This window comes from Sceloporus occidentalis, unplaced genomic scaffold (genome assembly GCF_023333645.1).
Source record: "Sceloporus occidentalis isolate IW3139 unplaced genomic scaffold, rSceOcc1.0.p SCAF_206, whole genome shotgun sequence".
NCBI classification, from domain to species: Eukaryota; Metazoa; Chordata; class Lepidosauria; order Squamata; family Phrynosomatidae; genus Sceloporus; species Sceloporus occidentalis.
In genome coordinates, this window is record NW_028317186.1 from 854,505 (window position 1) to 874,888 (window position 20,384).

Genomic DNA, 20,384 nt, shown 5'->3' on the forward strand with positions numbered 1-20,384 from the left:
TAGCCCTCATGAGTCCTCACTGGGCTTCTCACAGGATCTTAATAGTCCAGAAAGCCCATCAAGTTTAACTGACAAATGTGTGATTGCTATGACCTGATTTCTCCACACATACATGTTACAACGCATGTCCTAAACATCCCAATTTCCGTGCACTGTCCCCCGTTTATGTACCCACCATCCTGTGAAACCGATAGAGGCCTGTGTTGTTGCAGCAGAGATCTCCATCACGGGACCATCTCGTGATGCGTTAAAGTCGTGTGCTGTAAGGTGGCCGGAGTCTTAAGGTTGGGTTTCTTCACCCAGCACCGGACTGGTGATGTATAGGTAGCCCTGGCACTTTAAGGCCAGTGGCCGCCTGATGATGTAGGTGCGGCTGACGGCTGGATACCTGTGGCTGCAGTGTAGCATGCGGATGGGCATGTTACATTATCCATTAATATGATGATTTCCCATTGGGCAGAAGCGTGTTATGGACTTTACTAACCACAAATTACATGATATTAATCTTGGTTATGTTTCTTTCCTCTGTAGACATGTTCCTTATTTCGCCTGAAGCCTCACTTTGGGAATGTTACGTTAACCTGGGGAGCAACCAGAACATCGGTGAATTGCGCCTCGGTGACGGGGGTTGCCTTTTAACCAAGAACTAATATATCAACTGTATTTTATTTGAGATCAGTGTATTTGTTTGGATTGGACGCCATTTATTGGATCATCACAATAGTTTATCACAGACCCATAAAAAGGAATCTCTCTCGTATGATCCCCAAACAGGGTCTGCCCTGGATCAGCCATTTTGGGTCCTCTGCTCCAGAACTCAAATTACCTCCATACCTGGGAACGCCCCAGGGTAGGCTACTCAAGAGTTCTTCCTCCTCTGGGGGAGTGGCTTTGATATGGACAGGGTGTGACTAACTTGTGAGGGTGGGGCTATCTGTGTACATGGGTGGAGCTATCAATGTGTGGAGGTGGGGCTTACCCCAGATAATGAACTTTTATTGAGAGGGGAAGTAGGCGGAGAGTAGGAGGGAAGGGAGGGGCAGTTGGTGTGAAAAAACCCTGTACTCTTTCCCAGAGAAAGAAGAAACTGACTCGGAGACCTGGGTAAGTCGGGCTTCACCAAGAGACTCCGGGCCAAACCCAAAAAGCTTCCACATATGATTAAAAAGATTTTGTGACTATATAAAATTTTTATCTTGTTTGTACGTTATACTGCATTGTAATATCTTTGGTTATTTATTTATCACAGTGGTTTTTTTTACTATACGCAATTTGTAATTACAAATATGTAACTTACAGTGGCTGTGCATTTTGTAACCATATTTTATATAATTTCCTTATATTTTTTTAGCCGCTGAGATGGAATGTGTGTTAGTGAGTAGGACTAAGTGTGTGTGATTTGTGTATGTGTGTTTACACATGTGTATGTGTGTGTGTTGGAAGGGGGGCAAGTGGCAAAGAAGGGACAGACCAGCTGTTTGGGGGCCCCGGGGCAATATTCGCACGGGGGTCCTGTGCTTTCTAGTTACGCCCCGGCTAACCCCCCACACAGATGGATGCTGACATCAAATACTAAGCAACCACTCATGCTAACACCAAATACTGACATAAACACACATTTACTAACACCGTATGCTGACACTAACGCTAACATCATGCATATAGGATTTTGGGGGTACTTTTTAAAATTGGAACATGTGTTCCTCATGTATGTTTATGTTTTACTTATTAGGATTTGCCACCATAAGCACTCTTCTGGAACCATATTTCAGGGGCAGGCACTTCATACGCCTTGGTTAATGTTTTAGTTTTTATTGTGTTTACAATAGAGAGTCACCTTGCTGCTCTGAGATGTATACGTGATGTTTATTGACATTTAGGTTTATTTGGAACAGCAACCAAGTGACAGCCATCATATGGTGTTTTCCCACCCTGAGGGCCAGGTGGTCCCTGTGGTTTTCTAGACTATGGCTTCCAGGAAAGGCTGGAGTCCTCCTTCCCCTGCTTGTGTCTTGTTTTTTTTCCCCCTTAATTTTTGGTAAATGGTTGAATTGTATAATGGACGGCTTCAGCAAGAAGGCGATAGGAGCAAAACTATAAGGAAGTCAGTAAAATTGAAATACATGGACCTATTAGAGGAGTTAAATTATTGGAGTCAATCCAAATTGGGCTCCAACGTATATACAGTGCTGGGTTCAATAATGATTTTGGGGGGTCGTCTTATAATCAAATTAGCATGTCGGCTGATTAGGATGTGACCCATGTCCTCAACAGAACTGGAGCAGTAATGTTGGCCCTGTGTCTTTAAGGCCAGCAGCCAATAAATCACAGGGTTGCTACTGCGCTCTACAAATTGTAGGAGGTGCTGTTGGGCCCCTAGCCAACTAGGCATTTGCCAAGTATGCCCAATGGGCCAATCCGAGTTGAGGAATGTTTTGTAGAGCTGGAAGATTTACAGTTTCAGTTGCCTTCCACACGATTTGATGTCGGACATCGGAGACGGGTATTGTTTGTGCCCTTACTTCGCGGGTCCCTTTTTTCCCTGACAGCCCGTGTCGTATGTGTAGGACACAAACACGAGGTCTGAGGTCACACGGTCTCCTGAGCCATTCGGTAGTCAAACACACTTCCTCTCTCGGCAAAGCTACGACTCTGTTTTTTGGAAGGTGTCTGGGCTTTCTCTCTCTTCTCACATTTGCCATAACCTCCCCCACCCGGGGTGCGAAGAACGAAGACGTCCTGTGAGAAGAAGCAAAACCCGTTTCCATCAACGGAACGTATTACATGGAAATAAGTCACCATACAACAAAGCTGCTCCTTATCATATAAGTGCCTCCTTCCTTCTCTCATCACACTTTTTGCCCCCAAAGCAGCAGTCTGGCTCCAGTAGACATTTATTTGTCACACTCCATACACATCATTCTACGCTGTATGTCACACGTCACGTTCTCACATTATTTTGTTGGTGGCCACGCCAGTCATATTGCCGGTACTCTGCTTGTAGTAGGTAAGTTCTTACCCCAGGCTGTATTGGAACCGATGTCTTCCCTCCCAGGTTAATGGTTCTACCATCCCTGCCGTGCAGAAGGTTCAGTCCAGGTGCCCCTGGAGACCCCCCTGAGGACAAGGAAATAGCAGGGATCAACTTCAGTAGAGTATCAGGGGCACATAGAGAGTGATACAGATATATATATATATATATATATATATATATATACACATACATGCATTGAGGTTTGGCATCCCAACATCAGCGGGACCGACTACTGGTGCCAGTGGGGCTGCCTACCATAATCCCGAATAGAGAGGGCTCCACTCCCTGCTCTCCTTTCATGTTTCAAATAATAGCCAAGTACTTTTTTTTTCTCACACCATTTTCAGTCATGTTCAAAAAAAGCGATTTAGAGGCAAAAAAAGTAATGTACAGAAATACGATGACATTTAATAGATGAGAGGTATTAAGTAGACTGACTATATGGGGAAGAACCTCATCATTACAGAATGAACTCACTGTATCTTTTGCTAGACATTATGGGAGGAGGTTTTATAAAATCAAGACATCTCTGCGTAGAAGGAAATAAAATCGGATTTACTAGTTACAAGGAACGAAAAAAATGAAATCTGCAGCATAGAGCCATTCTGCCCCATCTAGTCGCCTGTTTCTCAAACCTTAATCAGTCGTTGGTCTTGTCTTAGATTCAGGAGCCGTATGTCTATCCCATGCGTGTTTAATACCCTCACTGTATTACCCTCTACCACTTCTGCTGGTAGGCTATTCCATTTATCTACCACTTGTTTGGACAAAGGAAGTCACCTTGCAGTCCGTAGGGTCTAAACACTCTGCGTTCCGTCAGCACAGACAAGATGACCTCTTCTCTGAACAGCAGCTCCCGAATCACCCCGTCCCCGCCACGGAACTGACCGGCCCCACCGGTACCGGGGGACAGCTCAAACCGCTTCAGAACAACGGGGTATCTGAGAACCAAGAAAGGCGACGTTCAAGTGGAAAGACAATTTACTATTTGTTCCCTCCGGCCATTTTCTATCTAACCCCACAGTCCTCGTAGGTCACTGTACCGTTTCTCCAGTATCTCTGGGTCCGTGATGCGGGTGTTGGTCATGTGGGTATGAATGCCGCTCCTTCCATCCCAGCGTGGCCCCGCTCCTGCGCCGCCGGCTACCGTTTCATAATAACCGGTTTTCTGGTTTCCAAAGGTAATGTTGTTCATGCAGCCCTAGGGGAACATGAAATGAAGACGCATAGAAAGCTAGAGGCGTTTGACCCATCTAATCCCATACAAGCTTAATATCCTTCACTGTATTGGTATCTACCACTTCTGCTGTGAGGCTGTTCCCCGCTTGGATCAGTGCTTTGTGTTGACCGTCTCACCTGTGATGCCGCACAGACGCCAAAAGCCTTGAAGATGACATCTACGATCCTCTGCGACGTTAGTACATTGCCGCCGACCACGGCCGCGTCTGGGGAGGGATCCAGGATGGATCCTTTGGGGATGATGACTTGGATGGGCGCGAGGCAGCCCTGAAGAGAAGAAGCAAAGAATACTGATTACACGACACCGCTGGAGACGGGGAAGCCGAGGGAGTGCATGCGATGCCTACCTGATTGAGTGGGATGTCCCGGCCCACCATGGACCGAAGGCAGTAGATAAGAGCAGATAAAGTGATGGCACGAGGGGCATTGCAGTTCCCGAAGACCTCGTATCCTGATCCACTGAAATCAAACATGGCGCTTCCCTGCAAGACAGGAATCAGCTGTCTCTCGGGATACGGAAAACGTAGAGCGAGACAGCACAGGAGACCCAAAGTCTTTTCATCCCCCCTATAAAGTTCCTTAATACTTTAATTCTATGATCGCTTTGCCATACTGGAATATGTTACATTTGTTAATTCCTCAAATGTCCAAAAAACGAGGAGCGACCCCTAACTAAACAAACAAGAATGAAGGAGAAAGCTATGAGTTTTCATTAGAATGTTTTTTTTTACTCTCTCCCTACTTCTCCGGCAACCGCTTCCCATTCTCCACTTCTCCGTTTTCCGTTTCTTCATCTCCACTCAGTCTTCGCTGCTTCTTCGCTTCTCTGTCTGCATTCTTCTCTCCTCTTCAGAGGGATTCCGAAACAGGCTGGAGAGTCCGCGCGCACCACGGGGCCATCCTCTGGAGGAATAGGGGAGAGGTTCTTCCACGCGGGGTGGGAGGAGAGAAGAATGCAGATGGAGTAGCGGAGAAGAAGAAACGGGGAGCAGCTGTTGGAGAAGGTAGGGGGGGAGAGAGCGAATGAATGAAAGTGAAAACAACTCATTTTGGTGACCAAAAAAATCCGTCCTGATTTATGGAGAACTGAAGGGGCAGGAAAAGAAATTTGTCAGAAATAATGGATCATGAAAATGTAATCTGAATGGTTTTTGGTTCACATGCGCAGGTCTAATGCCCAGTTGATCTTCTGGGTTCCTTCAGGATAAATAGGTCATATAATCGCTTCCTAATTCCAGACAGCAACAGAGTTTACCCTCTAGGTGCTTCTACAGAGGTTGAGGTTGAACAGGGATGACATTTGCTGAAAGTTTTAGAAACTTTAAATTAAAAATCTCTAAAGGTGTCTGCAGGACCCCAACAGCACAGGGAACCTCAGTTTAACAGACAAACGTTGTGATGTTTCCTGTGTTCCACGGGAAGAATGTTGTGTTACCTCTTCCTTGTTGATCTGCACCCTCAATCTGATTGGTGACCCATCGTCCATGTGATCTACTGACTCCACCTCCAGTGCACCTGTCTGACGCTGCCAGCGCTCGGCAAACTCTCTCAGCATCTCCCTCACCGCCACCTCTGCGTTGGCCTGAAAGTGCGACATTGTGTAAAATTAAATGAAGCCCAGGAGAAACGAGTACCTGTCCGTACCTGTCCGGCAGCTGGGAAAGGTAAAACGAGGCATTCAGCAAAACCATAATGGTTTAAAAGGGGGAAGGGTTCTTCTTGAGCCTAAACCCCAGCGCTGTATACAGTAATGTCGGTCGGTGACAAAAACTTGGTTTTATCTTATTTTGTCCCAATAAACTCCCTTTATTTGCAGGCCTGGAGGCCGCCATTGTTGAGAGCCATGTGATATTTTGGGTGCTCAAACCCGGCTCAAACACCACACTGAGCTGATGCTTTATGGCAATGCTAATGAAGTCCGTTCCTCCATAGACTTTCATTATTGAGAGTGTCCGACTGGGTACTAGGTGTTCCTAACCCCTAGTCCTTACCTGGATGTGAGCCATGTACGCCTGTACAACCTCCAGCCGGTACGCATCAATGAGCTCGTTAACCAGCTGGATGCCCTTCTGATTGGCTGCCACTTGGGCCCGAAGGTCGGATAAGTTGTCGTGTAGATTACGGGTTCCGCTGCTGCCGGGGATAAGACCTGGAGCCATCAAGGCTTCGGTGACGGCTGCAAAGACGCAGGAAATGGGGAAAGTGACAAAAACACCAATAATAATTATAATCCAGCTCTTAATGGGGACAAAAATGGATTAAATATACAGAAATAAAGCATCCAGTGGGTAAAAGCTATCAATGTATGCTAAAGTATAACATAAAGAGTATGGGACCAATATACAGCATAATGAAACAAATATACAACGAGCTGACAATTTGCTTTTTGTCACTTTGGGGCCACATGTCTCACTACTGAGGGGGCTTCTTAGAACGTTACATTTTATTCCATCAGCAGAATTGTTTCAATTTACAAAAAAAAAATATATATATATATAAAGTAAAAAAATCTCCGTTTTCTGTTTTTAATTAAAAAAAAAAAGACGTTTCAGGGCCCCTAGGCATAGGTGCAACTATCCCTATTAGCTGCCAGAGATCAGGGGCCCCTAGACACATGCCTAATGGACAATCTGGTGCTGTCACAGGCTCCAAAGTCCTACGATTTTTTATTCCATCCCCTTCATGATCTGACGGGCAGCCCCCTCACCTTCCTCCTGGAATTCTCCACCTTGCACCAGCTTAAAAGATGTGAAGACGGCGCCCTCCTCCTGCAGGGATTTGGAGTGGGGTGGCATAGACCCAGGGGTCACCCCGCCGATATCTGCATGGTGCCCGCGGGAGGCTACAAAGAACACCGGGCGCGGAGCCTCTGGTCGGAAAACCTGATGTGGGCAACCAAATAAAAATAAGCAAATTCGTTGCACAAACATCGTGGATCAAATGGCATATTAAAGACCTCTTATCAACCTGCTCACAGACGCCTTTAGAGTAGAACTGTTGCCGTTACGGCTTTAAGCATAACTACATCTATCACTGAAAGAGTTAAAACTACCACAACTACGTGTCAATCACTAAAATTTTTTGGGTAAATTTGGGTAAAAAGTAGGGGACTATTTAAAGTTGGAGAAGTTGAGATCAGTGGCAGCGCGTGGCAGAGCCAGCATTACTGATTTCATGTCCTGAAGTTCTCTCCCTTCTCCTCCCTGGGAGGAATCATCGCGCAGACCCTGAAAGTTAAGGCATGAACCACATGGCCCAGAATGTAAACATTATACACACGATTCACGTTCGTGCCAAAAGCCATAAATTCACAATATTTGCCATTTATGACACCGAGAAACACCCAAACAAAGCAGAAGACCTTGCTCTACTGCTGGTGGCCATGACTATGAGCACCTACTGGAGTGATCACGGTGAGGTCAGGGAGATGGCTCCCTCCGGCGCATGGATGATTACTCAGTATCACATCGCCTTCTTTCAGGTCGTCCTGTAGGTTTTTGATCTGTGATGTTAGCAAAAGAAGTGAGTTAGAGGGACAGTCCAAAAAAAATATTTCTATTTCTACCCCTAGACATCTGCGTCTGAAGCACCCGCTCTCCACTTCTCCAACCAGCTCTGAAGTCAGGTTCTAGCCTCACCTGGAACTGGACGGTTTCTTGCATGGCTCCCAGATGTACGGGTATGTGAGGGGCATTAGAGACAAGGCCACCGTCGGGTCCAAAAAGGGCGCAGGAGAAGTCCAGACGTTCTTTGATATTGGTGGAAATGGCCATTCTCTGAAGGATACGACCCATTTGTTCTACGGAAAATTCAGACAGGATTGTGAGTCCGAGAGGACTTAGTTAAAAGAAAGAAGAACAGAAGGTGTCTTTAATAACCTGCGATGCTCATGAAGCGATGAGAGAAGATGGAGAGCTGTATGGTGTCCAACTCCAGCCCGATTTCTCGCGGACGCCCGCTGCCCACCGAGATCTGAATATCTCCGTATTCGGTAACCGATGCTCTGCAGTCGGGCTCCACCAGGATGGTGCTGGAAGAACAGAAATAAAATTAGTTAAATAATGCAGCTTATCAAAACTCCATTACTCGACGACACCAAAGACACTTTCTGACTTTCCAGACCCCAATAAGAATTACTTCTTCTACGCCTACTACATTTAATTTCACCCTCTGTATTTAATTTATGATTTCTTAAAATCTTCCCTAAACATGTAATTATAATGCATGCACATGACTCTTAGCCGGACCTGTTTCTGTCGATAATAATAGCCGGGCCAGGGATGGAGTGGTCACAGGTGAGATCCTGCAGAAGATATACATTGCTGTCCATATACCCTTCTTCAAAGAAGCATTTAGTGACCTGTTTGGGGATGACAGAAAAACTCAAACTCGTCATTTTTTTTTTAACACAGAATTTGCGTGCAGAACCATTCGGCCATCTAATGTGCCCATTCCAGCTGCTTAGGGCCCTCAGTGGTCTAAGGGGCCCCTTATAAATCCTGGCTTTAGAAGTTATATAGGTTTTTTTCTTTGGTTATATATATATATATATATATATATATATTATTTTTAAAAAAAATTGATATTTTTCTATATTTTTTATTTGTTCAATATTATTTATCTTAATATTTATTAATTGAATAATTAATTTAAACTTCATAACGACTTGGCCTAATGGGGGGTCCATCACGCAGCTCTCTAAAATGCCATGGGTCATGTCAAAGGTCATCGAGTGCTGAGCTTTCAGGACTGTGCCTGGCGCGGCAGGGAGCCACAATCAGGAACTTTTTCACAGGCTCTTACCGCCTCGAGCCGGGGAGGCTGTCCGCCGGGCTGAATCCGGCTCTCATGGCGGATGCCCGAGCTTCCAGTCCCTCGTACTCTGATGTCATCAACGACAATCGCCCTCGAAGGAATCGTGAAGCCAAACTCTGTGAGATACCTGGAGGAGAGAGAGAGAGAGGTCATAACACAGATTCTCCCAGATTACACTAAATATACCAGGGATTATATGAATGCACTGACACAAAAGATAACATTATTTAATCGTCACAATATGGACAAGGCTGATCGCTTTGGAGTCTATTCTCTTAGGGTTAATTTAACTGATTATGGCCACATGCCTTTGTTAATCTGCAAGTTCTTTGCAAGGGCATGCGACTTTAGATTTTGGAAGTAACAAGCGAGGGCATGTCAGTTTAATGCAAACTTGCATGTTCTCACCTGAAACTTGCAAAATAAACTCTCCCGTTAATGATAATTGCCTCTCCTCTTCCCCTACCCCTTACATTTATGGGTGACATAATTAAATAACCCTTGGGGTATATGCCCCTTTATATCGCCATCCCCTGCTAATGAGAAAGGACCCTCAGCTGTACCTCCTTCTAATCACCCATTCCATTCCCGGTCGGATGAGGGTTAAAATGTAAAGAGTGACCCTTTTGGTTAAGGATGTTAAAAATTCCCACCTCAATCCGGGTATTTATACCGGGAATAGGGGATTAAGTTAAAGAAACTTAAAAAAAAAACCCAAAAACAGTCATACCCGTTTTCCCCCTACATTTCTCAGCCCATGGAAATGCGCCACCTAAAAAAAGTCAAAATAAAAAAACAAAAAGCCGAATAATCCGTCCTCGGGCAGTGGCTGCACGGGAGCGTTCATATACACTCCTGTGCAACAGTGACCCCCAGTGTTAGAAGCCTGCATTGCATCTCATTTAAAGCAGAGTATTTTATGTTTTGCAAATGCGAAAGTTGGCTTTAGTGAATTGGGAGAGTTGAATCTTTAACTGTTGCTGTTTTTTTCCAACTTCCAAGCAAGTTTTTGAGTTTGCATTGAAACAATCTTAAGCCAGGTGTCTTATTCTTATTCTATGCCCAAGCCTTTGCTAGACCAATGCTGTATCAGTCCCATGTTTCTGTGTCTTTCTCCCCGCTCTTACCTGGAGTTAAAGGCTGCCTGGAAGTCACCCACGCGGCAGGAGCCCACGGTGGCCGGGTAACCCTTTGCAGAGCACATCAGGGCACAGTCTGTTCGCTCGTAACGCAGATGAAGGAACGGCTCAGTGTCGATCTGAGACCTAACAGAGAATGACCATCAATCCGAACCATGTTTAGGTATGTAGAGATAAGACATAACAGTGATATATTCAAAATTAGCACCGTGGGTGATACAAAGAGCTTACAATCTAAACGTCCCACACGTCAGGCTCTCCTAAGATTTACTAAGCCACCATTACATATTTAATAAAGTATGGTAACATGACATGGTGCTGTTTCTACGGCAACTACCTATTAGTGCCTGCTTTTTGTGTCACATGACAATTGAGTTTCATCAGTTATCTCTTGGAATGGCGTTCTGCAAAACCGTGAACTGCGATTCTAACGGCGTACTTACTTCTAGAAGTGTTAAATTCTGCAGAGTAAGTGGAACAGCAGTTTCGATATATGTGTGTCACGTGCATTTTATCATGATGGAATAAGGCTCTTGGAGCGGCTAGTGGGAATGAGCATTGGCTATATTACCTGTGGAAGCCCTGCCGCTGCAGCGCCTCTATACACTGCCTCTCCAAGGCCGCGATGCGTTCCTCCAGGAGCGGGAACGAGTCCGCGTCGTACGCCACGGAGCAGGGTTCCTGAGCTTCATGCACGACATCGGCCAGAGCCATGCCAAACGCAGACAAGACTCCTCCATACCTGGTGAGAAGAGGAACGAGGGGCAAACAGCGGGGTATGGAATGGATAGGAGTCTAAAGAAAGTCACAAAAATCATATGGAAAAATATATATATATTTATTTATCATATTTGCTCTGGGCCTGTCGCTCACCCGTACTCACACTCTCAGAGGGGACACTCACTTGTGGATAAACACCGTTTTCATCCCAAGAGAACGGGCTATAGCGCATGCGTGTTGTCCCCCCGCTCCTCCGAAGCACGCCAGCACGTGGCGGGACGTATCGTGACCTTTGGCCTAAACAAGAACAAAAAAAAAAAAAAAAAAAAAAGTAGAGCCTTTTGTGATTTTTTTTTACAAAGAAAAATATAAGGATAGTTTTTTAGCAAATTTTTTTCTTCTGGTTTGATTTTAAAAAAACGAAATCCTCCCAGAGATCAAAACCCGAAACGGCCAAGGGATTGAAAATATTATTGGAAAGTGGATACCGGCAATCCCCCCAAGACAGACTCAAATGTATATGTAGACATAAATCCAGGGCTTGGTATTAGCTTAGGGCCCAGGCACCCAGCCTTCTTCCTTCAGGGGCCCCTTTGGCCCTTAGGTTAATAACTGGGAGTTCTCCAGGTTTGGCCGGAGACTCCGGCTGGAGCGCGGCTTCTCCGGGTCTCTCGGTCGTCAGTAAGGAACTCCGGGTCGTGAGTTATGACACGCCCCCACTCCCCGCCCACTTCCACTTCCCCTTCAATCATGCTACTTTTTCTGCAATGTCAGCGGAGTTATACGAACGCACCAAGTACCTGAGTGAGCGATCTGATTGGCCGACACATAGCTTCATTGGCCACTCTAATAAAACCCATGGCCACCTCTTCCACGCTCAGTGGTGCCCCGGCCCCTGGCCTCCCAGACTGGAAACGGTTAATTTCAGCAGCAAGCTCTTGAAACTGGCGCAGGGTGTCATCTCGGGAAAGCGGCTGGTCTTCCGAGGGGCCGAAGATTTTAGGGAAGTAATCGGGGAGCAGGCGGCCCAGGCAGAGGTTGGCGTCTGTCACTGTCAGAGGTCCCCCTGGAATATATATATAGAGAGAAAATATAAAAAGAAGGGCTGCTCTTAGAAAATGTGAGTATGAAACATTTTGCATCGCAAAATCAGCTTTAAAGAGAAAATGACTCATAAAACTTCTAAAATCATATTGAGAGGGTGGTAGATAAGAGGAGAAGCTTCCCAGCAGAGGTGGTAGAGGGTAATACAGTGAGGGTATTAAACATGCATGCGATAGACATACGGCTCCTGAATCTAAGACGAGACCAACGACTGATTAAAGTTTTTTTTAACATCACCTGGAAAAATGGGCAAAATGGCTGCTATCTGCTATAACTTTCTGTTTTAATGAATCCAGCACTGAATGGGGATCTCCCACACAATCCCTATTCCTCGTATCAGATAAAAATATGTTTTCTGAAATGTTGTAGTTTTTGCCCCATAATATAAAGTTTTCAGGCAGCTGCATATCAGCCGTTTGTATGATTCTCGCTCTGTTATCTGATCCCCAGTCTACTAAACCCCCCGACTCCTTATCATACTGCCTGTGGGGACCAACAGAATTGCTCCGTCTTAATCACCCAGTCGGACACTCTGGCTAATGAAAGTCTATGGAGGGGGGGACTTCATTAGCATCGCCATAAAGCATCAGTTTGACATGACTGACAACAATGGTGGCTTCCAGATCTGCGGATAAAGGGAGCTTATTGAAACAGAATGAGTTAATACGGTACTAGGTTTTTGTCAACACCAGACTGACACTACTGTATACAGCGCTGGGGGTTATATTACTGTATACAGCGCTGGGGGTTATATTACTATATACAGTGCTGGGGGGTTATATTACTGTATACAGCGCTGGGGGTTATATTACTGTATACGGCGCTGGGGGTTATATTACTGTATACGGCGCTGGGGGTTATATTACTGTATACAGCGCTGGGGGGTTATATTACTGTATACAGCGCTGGGGGGTTATATTACTGTATACAGTGCTGGGGGTTATATTACTGTATACAGCGCTGGGGGTTATATTACTGTATACGGCGCTGGGGGTTATATTACTGTATACGGCGCTGGGGGTTATATTACTGTATACAGCGCTGGGGGTTATATTACTGTATACGGCGCTGGGGGTTATATTACTGTATACGGCGCTGGGGGTTATATTACTGTATACAGCGCTGGGGGTTATATTACTGTATACAGCGCTGGGGGTTATATTACTGTATACAGCGCTGGGGGTTATATTACTGTATACAGCGCTGGGGGTTATTACTGTATACAGCGCTGGGGGTTATTACTGTATACAGCGCTGGGGGTTATATTACTGTATACAGCGCTGGGGGTTATTACTGTATACAGCGCTGGGGGTTATATTACTGTATACAGCGCTGGGGGTTATATTACTGTATACAGCGCTGGGGGGTTATATTACTGTATACAGCGCTGGGGGTTATATTACTGTATACAGCGCTGGGGGTTATATTACTGTATACGGCGCTGGGGGGGTTATATTACTGTATACGGCGCTGGGGGGGTTATATTACTGTATACAGCGCTGGGGGTTATATTACTGTATACAGCGCTGGGGGGTTATATTACTGTATACAGCGCTGGGGGGGTTTATATTACTGTATACAGCACTGGGGGGGTTATATTACTGTATACAGCGCTGGGGGGGTTATATTACTGTATACAGTGCTGGGGGTTATATTACTGTATACAGTGCTGGGGGGTTATATTACTGTATACAGAGCTGGGGGTTATATTACTGTATACAGCGCTGGGGGGGTTATATTACTGTATACAGCACTGGGGGGGGTTATATTACTGTATACAGCGCTGGGGGGTTATATTACTGTATACAGCGCTGGGGGGGGTTATATTACTGTATACAGCACGGGGGGGTTATATTACTGTATACAGCGCTGGGGGGGTTTATATTACTGTATACAGCACTGGGGGGGTTATATTACTGTATACAGCGCTGGGGGGGTGTTATATTACATTACTGTATACTACTGCTTACATTATTATGATTTATATTTCCAGCTCTGATATCCACCAAAGGCATTACCAGGGCATTTAATTCAAGTTCCCCTCTGTTTCCAATGATCCCTGCTTTGAAAACCTCCCATCAGCCCAAGCAGGAAGTTGTCATCCACTTCCTGTTCTCTCCCTGCATTGTTATAACAGACTCTAGCGCTGGGGATTGTGATAATAGCTTTACAGAGGAACTGCGCGGCTGGAAAGAAATATCTCAGAGGCGGCCATTTAAACCAAGATGGCGGCTCCAACATATAATAATAATAATAGAGGCAGAGCGCCTATTTTAATATAAAATACTAAAAGAACAGAATTCTTTCTGTAAGTATGAAATATTTTCGGAGCGGTTTTAGCCGGTGGATTGGGAGGCGACGTTACCTTTTCTGTAGCAAGCAGGACCAGGGTGAGCTCCTGCCGACTCCGGGCCGACCACAAACAGACCGGACCTGTAAACGGAGCGTCACATTGTGATTTCTACTGATACATTCCATTTCTCCCCGTATTCTGGAGCTCATGCGCGGTACTTTTTTTTTTGTGTAAAAAAAAAAACACTTCTCTGCCTATTGGGTGCCTTTGAGAGAGGGAAAGCTCGTTCCTTTGGCCTAATGACAGTTTAGAAGCCCTGAGGTTCTCTTGGAGCTCCTTGACCACGCTCCAGGCCTAGGCAGGACATCCATTTTTATCACACAAGCCTTAAGGGCTGGGGCTCCATTATGAAGCACATTTTGTATATAGTTTTTTTTTTTTGACATGATTGCACCATTTTACTTGCACCGTGCGCATGTTTCTTGTTTTTTTTGGTGTACATTTAAAAAATATATATTTTCACCAGGAAATGATTTTGAGTAAATAACACTCCATATAGAACATCCTTACTTGACCTGCCACCGTGTAGAGGACAGTATGGAGACCCTTCCTAAGTTTAGTTTAGCTTAAACATGGATCGCTTTATAGGAGGTCATGCGCAGAAGAGAGTAGAAGAACGTGTTTTAAGAGCTTTCTTAACGTTTTCATGCTAACCTGAAGAAGAGCATGGACCCTCCTCCGGCAGCCACCGTGTTGACGTCCAGCTGTGGGGCTTGGATGCTGATTCCAGCTGTTGTGGCTTCAAAAACATGTTCGTATTCCCCAGCATATCTACTGACATCTGTGGAGGTTCCTGACAGGGAAATCAAAGGATAAGTTAAGATCCAGTTGAAGAGTTTGGCTAACGAGGGGTAAAACAACCAAAGTATAGACCAGACCAGTCTATCCAGCTAACTACCCAACACATCCAAATAAGCACTCGTTTAATAAGATACTTTGTTCTGTTCCTTACCTCCCATATCAAAGCCAATGACAGGCTGCGGTTGCTTATGATTATAAGTGGTGATGGCGTAACCCACAACGCCTCCTGCTGGCCCTGAGAGGATAGCACGAGATCCGCTGAAGCTGTGCATGGGGGTCAGGCCTCCGTCAGATCTCATGAAGAGTACCTGCAAGTCCTGAAGGCAAAAGAAAGGCTGGGTTCTACGGCAAGAGAGATCGATTCCTGTACTATAAGAACTATGTCTAGAGATATGTCTTCTACTTGAGATCTTATTTTGTTCTCCACCATTCAGTGAATGTGCAGAAGATATCATCTGCCTTAACGAACCACTGAAGCCATCATTAGTCCCATTCTCCTATGGCTTCTACATGGTGCCCAAACTATGAGACGCAGTCAATTCTCGAAGACCAAAACTTGTCCCTGGTCACTGATAGCCCATCTAGGCCATGTTCCAAAGCACATGGTGGCAGAAAGTAGCGCATGGAACAGGCACTTGTAGTTTACTTGGGCTGTATTTTTAACATGAATGGTGACTGCTAAATGCCACTGCTCAAGAGATCGCAACACTTGCGACCTTTCATGAAATGCCACGTCCCGTGGTGTCTTGTGACAGTAACTAGCAATTGAAGTTATCGTGGAAGGGCCAAACTCGAGACATTTCCGCAGTAGTCCTCCCTGCTCTATTGTACAGGATGCCGATTCCCCCATTACTGGACAGTTTCTACATAATGTCACTTCTTCATGGTCAACGATGACAATCTCCAACTGTCGTTAGACGATACTTGAAAAGGTTTCCCTACTTCCTGGGTCCCCGATATGATCCCTGTAGGTGTCAATAGACTCTTACCTTCAGCTGATTATGAAAGCCACTGCAGAACCCATCTAGATACCGTTGAATACAAGGGGTAAGATAGGCATCAGCACATGCCGTATAGCCTCGGGGCACCATGCGAATCATTGGCATCACCTCCGAAGACAAGGATACATGGGAAAACCCCAAGGAACGTGCCAGCTCCCCTATCTGACGCTCGTGTGATGACCACCTGAGATAGAGAAGAACATACTTCTTTTAAATATGGAAGATGTCACATCGCAGAAAATATCTTTTCAGATAGACATGGGATGGTCATTCCTTTGGTGGTGGGTCTCGTAAGATCTACCAGAGAGTATTCTCCCTAACATTTGTGAAATCAGTGAAGGTGAACTCCATGGACGTTGATGTTCCCCGGGAGATCCATGCCTAATTCCCCGCTCTCTACTCACGTGTAAGAATGCGTAAGGACAACCGCAAGGCTCCGGATCCCACGAGACAGAACACCCAGCAACTCATGCTTCAAATGTTCCAGATTTAGCGGCTCCCACACTTCCAGCGAATCTCCAGTGGAACCTGGAAGTTTAGGAAAATTCTTAAAACTATGCAACGATTCCCAAACTTTAACCTCTTCTTTCCTCTCACCTGACTCTGGCACCTGTTATGAAGATTGTTTATAATGATTTCATATGATTTGGCATGGTCTGCAAGGTCAAGCAGAGGTCAGGTGCATGCTGGGAAATTTAAAGCAGTTAATGGAAGGGGAACAAAATAACACATATCGACTCCAATGTTACATTGTAACTTCTTCAACAAGATCCGGTATGGCTGAGATCGCCTGCACTCACCTACAAAGGTGTTTATGGAAGGGTCCTTGGCTAGGCCACAGCCCTCACGTTTCAGTACAACCCGCTCCTCAACCTCTATGACCTCCTCATACAAAACCTCAGGCATCTGGATTTCCTGAGGACAAACCATGGAGGTGTCATAGGAGGTTATTTCCATGATGGAAAATACTTTGTCTGGCTTAATAGCTGAGCTCATGGAGCCCCCTGAAGCCCACCATGGAACTGGAATATGCCCACTGCTGGTGTATCTGCATCACTGTGTTACCCTCTACCACTTCTGCTGAGAGGCTACACCAGTTGTCTACCATTCTCTCAGTGAAGTAAAACTTCCCTCCACTCCATCTCAGCCTCTGACCCTCTAGTGTTAGATTCCGGTCTCCTCCTCGAAATAAACTCCCCTCCTGTCCTTTCTTAAATCTTTTTATCTGTTTATAAAACATATCCAGCATGGCCACCTAGATGTAGAGGTTCTCTCTGTCCAGAGATCTCTTTATTCCACGGGTATCTGTAACTCACCAGGTCAAAGATTTTAGGCCGTGCCTGGTTGCCGATATGCAGAAGGTCTCGGAAGCCCCGTGTGATGAGCAGAGCCATCCTTTCCCCCTTTCTCTCCAGCAAGGCGTTGGTGGCCACAGTGGTGCCCATCCGAATCCATTCAATGCGCTCCGTGTCCAACGGTTGGTCGCGGGGGAATTTAATGGTCGTCTCCTGACCAATAAACCACAGTGTTAGCAAATCCAACCAATCCCTCGCCAACGTTTATATGTTATGTTCATTTCTTTGATGCTCATTAACCCAATATTAGCGTCGGGCGACTTTTTTGGCTCTGTGCAATCTATAATCGGATTAAACCAGGGGTGTCCAAACTGCGGCCCTCCAGCTGCTGCAGGACTACATCTCCCATAATGCTCTTTCAGCTAAGGGGCTGGCTGAGGAGGATGGGAGATGTAGTCCTGCAGCAGCTGGAGGGCCGCAGTTTGGACACCCCTGGATTAAACAGTAGGTGTCCACTATCAACTGGAAGGATTTCCAAAAAAAATATCTAGATGTTATATAAAGAAGCTTTACTTTGCCGAGAGCGTGGTAAATACGTGGAACAGCCTCCCAGCAAAAGTGGTAGAGGCTAATACAGTGATGGGACTGACTAAGGTTTGAGTCGTTACAGCAGGAGAAACAGGCGACCAGACGGGGGCCGGATGGGGCTAAGTTCTAGGGTTCTAAGAAACAAATCATCTTTATCAAGGTCCTAGAGGAATAATTAAGAATCTGCCCCAAATTGTGGTTTTCGGTAATAATGTCACCTCGAGACAAGTACTTATTTCAAGCTAAAACATGGACTTTTTGATTGATTTTTTTTTGGTGTTATCCAAGACCGCTTGTTTCTCACCTCCTCTAAGATCCGCCTGATGCCCTCAGTGGGGGCATCTTGGTAGTTTGCTGGGTCCTCTGAAAGCAACTTCATTACACGGACCTTCCCACCAGGACACCGCGCGAAGACATCTGTGAAGGTGCCGCCACGGTCAATGGCAAACTGAAACTTATCCGGAACATCCATAGTCACGGAACCTCCTCTGTCTGCAGAGATAAGAACAGGAGGACACTTTCCAGAGGTTCTACTGCAAGACGATTTAATGCTGCAGAGCTGGCTTACAGCTGTTGGTGAACTCCTCTAATGCTCACCATTATCATACTGATATCATACTGAGAGGGCGGTTCATAAGTAGAACAGCCTCCCAGCAGAGGTGGTAGAGGGTAATACAGTGAGGGGATTAAACATGCATGGGACAGGCATACGGCTCCTGAAAGACGAGACCAACAACTGATTAAGGTTTGAGTCTTTACAGCAGGACTAGACGGGGGCCGAATGGGGCCGATCCGCCGACAGGTTCTGGGATTCTATATAACGTACAAACTATTTCCTACATGCTGCTACTAAATATATAATAATAATAATAAAATTAAAATAATAATAACAATAATTTGTCAATAATCGAGAAATAAAAAGTTATCTTGATTTAAAAAAGAGCAATTTATATAAAATGCACCATAATGCACCTTGTTCTGCAGAGCTCCTCCTTCATTACCTACTTGACTTATAGATAAGAAAACCTAAAAAACACCCATTTCTCCTTCTGTCTTCCCATCCCCCGTTCCGCGTTCCTCCAGTCTCTTCCACCTGGTTACCTGAGACTCCGAATATTAACCCTTTAATAGCCCATCATGGAGATCCTACTGTAGCGACTCACTAGCGGTGGCAACCGAAAGGAAACCGGCACAGCGCTCCCATGTAATCCGGGACTCATTGAGTGAGCTTCAGTTAATAGATAGTGGAGTTTAGAGTCATAACAATGGCACAAGCAGATGTCTTAAACTCGATCCATTTTACAGACCGACGGGCCGGTCAGTGAAAGTCCCCGACCGGCCCAGGATCCCCACTGCCTGCAAAAGTTCTATGGGACCGCTTCACAATGGCCAGAAATTGGGACTGTCTGGTGAAAACGGGATGCTTGGGAGGTATGAGAACAGGTCTGATTCAAAATCCTAGATCAAGGTGGCTATACCTGTATCTCCGGATATTTCTGTATTCAGCGCTCACCCGGGGTCTGACTATCAAAAACACAGCGTGATAAGGAGATCTGTAACTAGCTCAGTACCAGGCGTCACATGAGTCTCACGTTTACATGATTTTGCACATTCTGTAACAGTAATGATTAACCTCCATCCTGACCAGATCTCCTCAAAGGCTTTAATCGCACGAGGCAACAAAGAAACTTTCAAGAATCGTTTTCCGTTTATATGGCAACAACCTATCAGCTTCTGTTTCTTCAACTGAATGTTTACAAAATAACAATAAATGGAGTTACATTAAAACAGCAATATTTGGAATGTTCTGCTGTTAATGGCCTTTAAAGTTAATCAGTCGTTGGTCTCGTCTTAGATTCAGGAGCCGTGTGTATATCCCATGCATGTTTAATCCCCTTACTGTATTACCCTCTACCACCTCTGCTGGGAGGCTGTTCCACTTAACTACCACCCTCTCAGTAAACTTCCTTCCATTCCATCTCAGCCTCTGACCCTCTAATTTCTCCTCCTTTGAAATAAACTTCCCTCCTGTCCTTTGCTAAACCCCTTTATGTATTTATATCTCTCTCTCCCATCCTCTCTCTCTCTTCTCTCCTCCAATCCGGACACATTCACATTCCAGCTGCCGTCGAGTAGAAGTCCTGTCGGGCTGAGCGGGATAGGAGTTGTAGTCCGCATGCCATGGCTAATGGGTATTTGTGGCTGGGCGCGTGGCACTGATTGCCGTCCTTGCCTGGACCGGCTTCCAGCTCGGTGACCTCTGGTTATCCCGGCTGAGGTGTTGATCGCGCCCTA

The 20,384-nt window shown here is 45.6% G+C and overlaps 1 protein-coding gene across 1 annotated transcript; it reads right to left on the reverse strand.

Moving 5' to 3' along the window:
* Nucleotides 1-2,589: 2,589 nt before the first annotated feature.
* Nucleotides 2,590-18,561, reverse strand: LOC149277890 (5-oxoprolinase-like). Its single transcript, XM_089502613.1, has 26 exons — nt 18,394-18,561; nt 17,523-17,714; nt 17,038-17,121; nt 16,611-16,753; nt 16,195-16,390; nt 15,357-15,522; nt 15,059-15,197; nt 14,417-14,484; nt 11,748-12,013; nt 11,132-11,244; nt 10,799-10,969; nt 10,216-10,353; nt 9,077-9,215; nt 8,521-8,633; nt 8,152-8,303; nt 7,912-8,072; nt 7,674-7,775; nt 6,981-7,155; nt 6,265-6,449; nt 5,709-5,855; nt 4,621-4,755; nt 4,391-4,540; nt 4,078-4,235; nt 3,815-3,975; nt 3,020-3,117; nt 2,590-2,739 (listed from the first exon to the last, which is right to left on the reverse strand). The coding sequence occupies exons 1-26, from the start codon at nt 18,559-18,561 to the stop codon at nt 2,590-2,592; spliced, it is 3,870 nt and encodes a 1,289-aa protein (XP_089358739.1).
* Nucleotides 18,562-20,384: the final 1,823 nt, after the last annotated feature.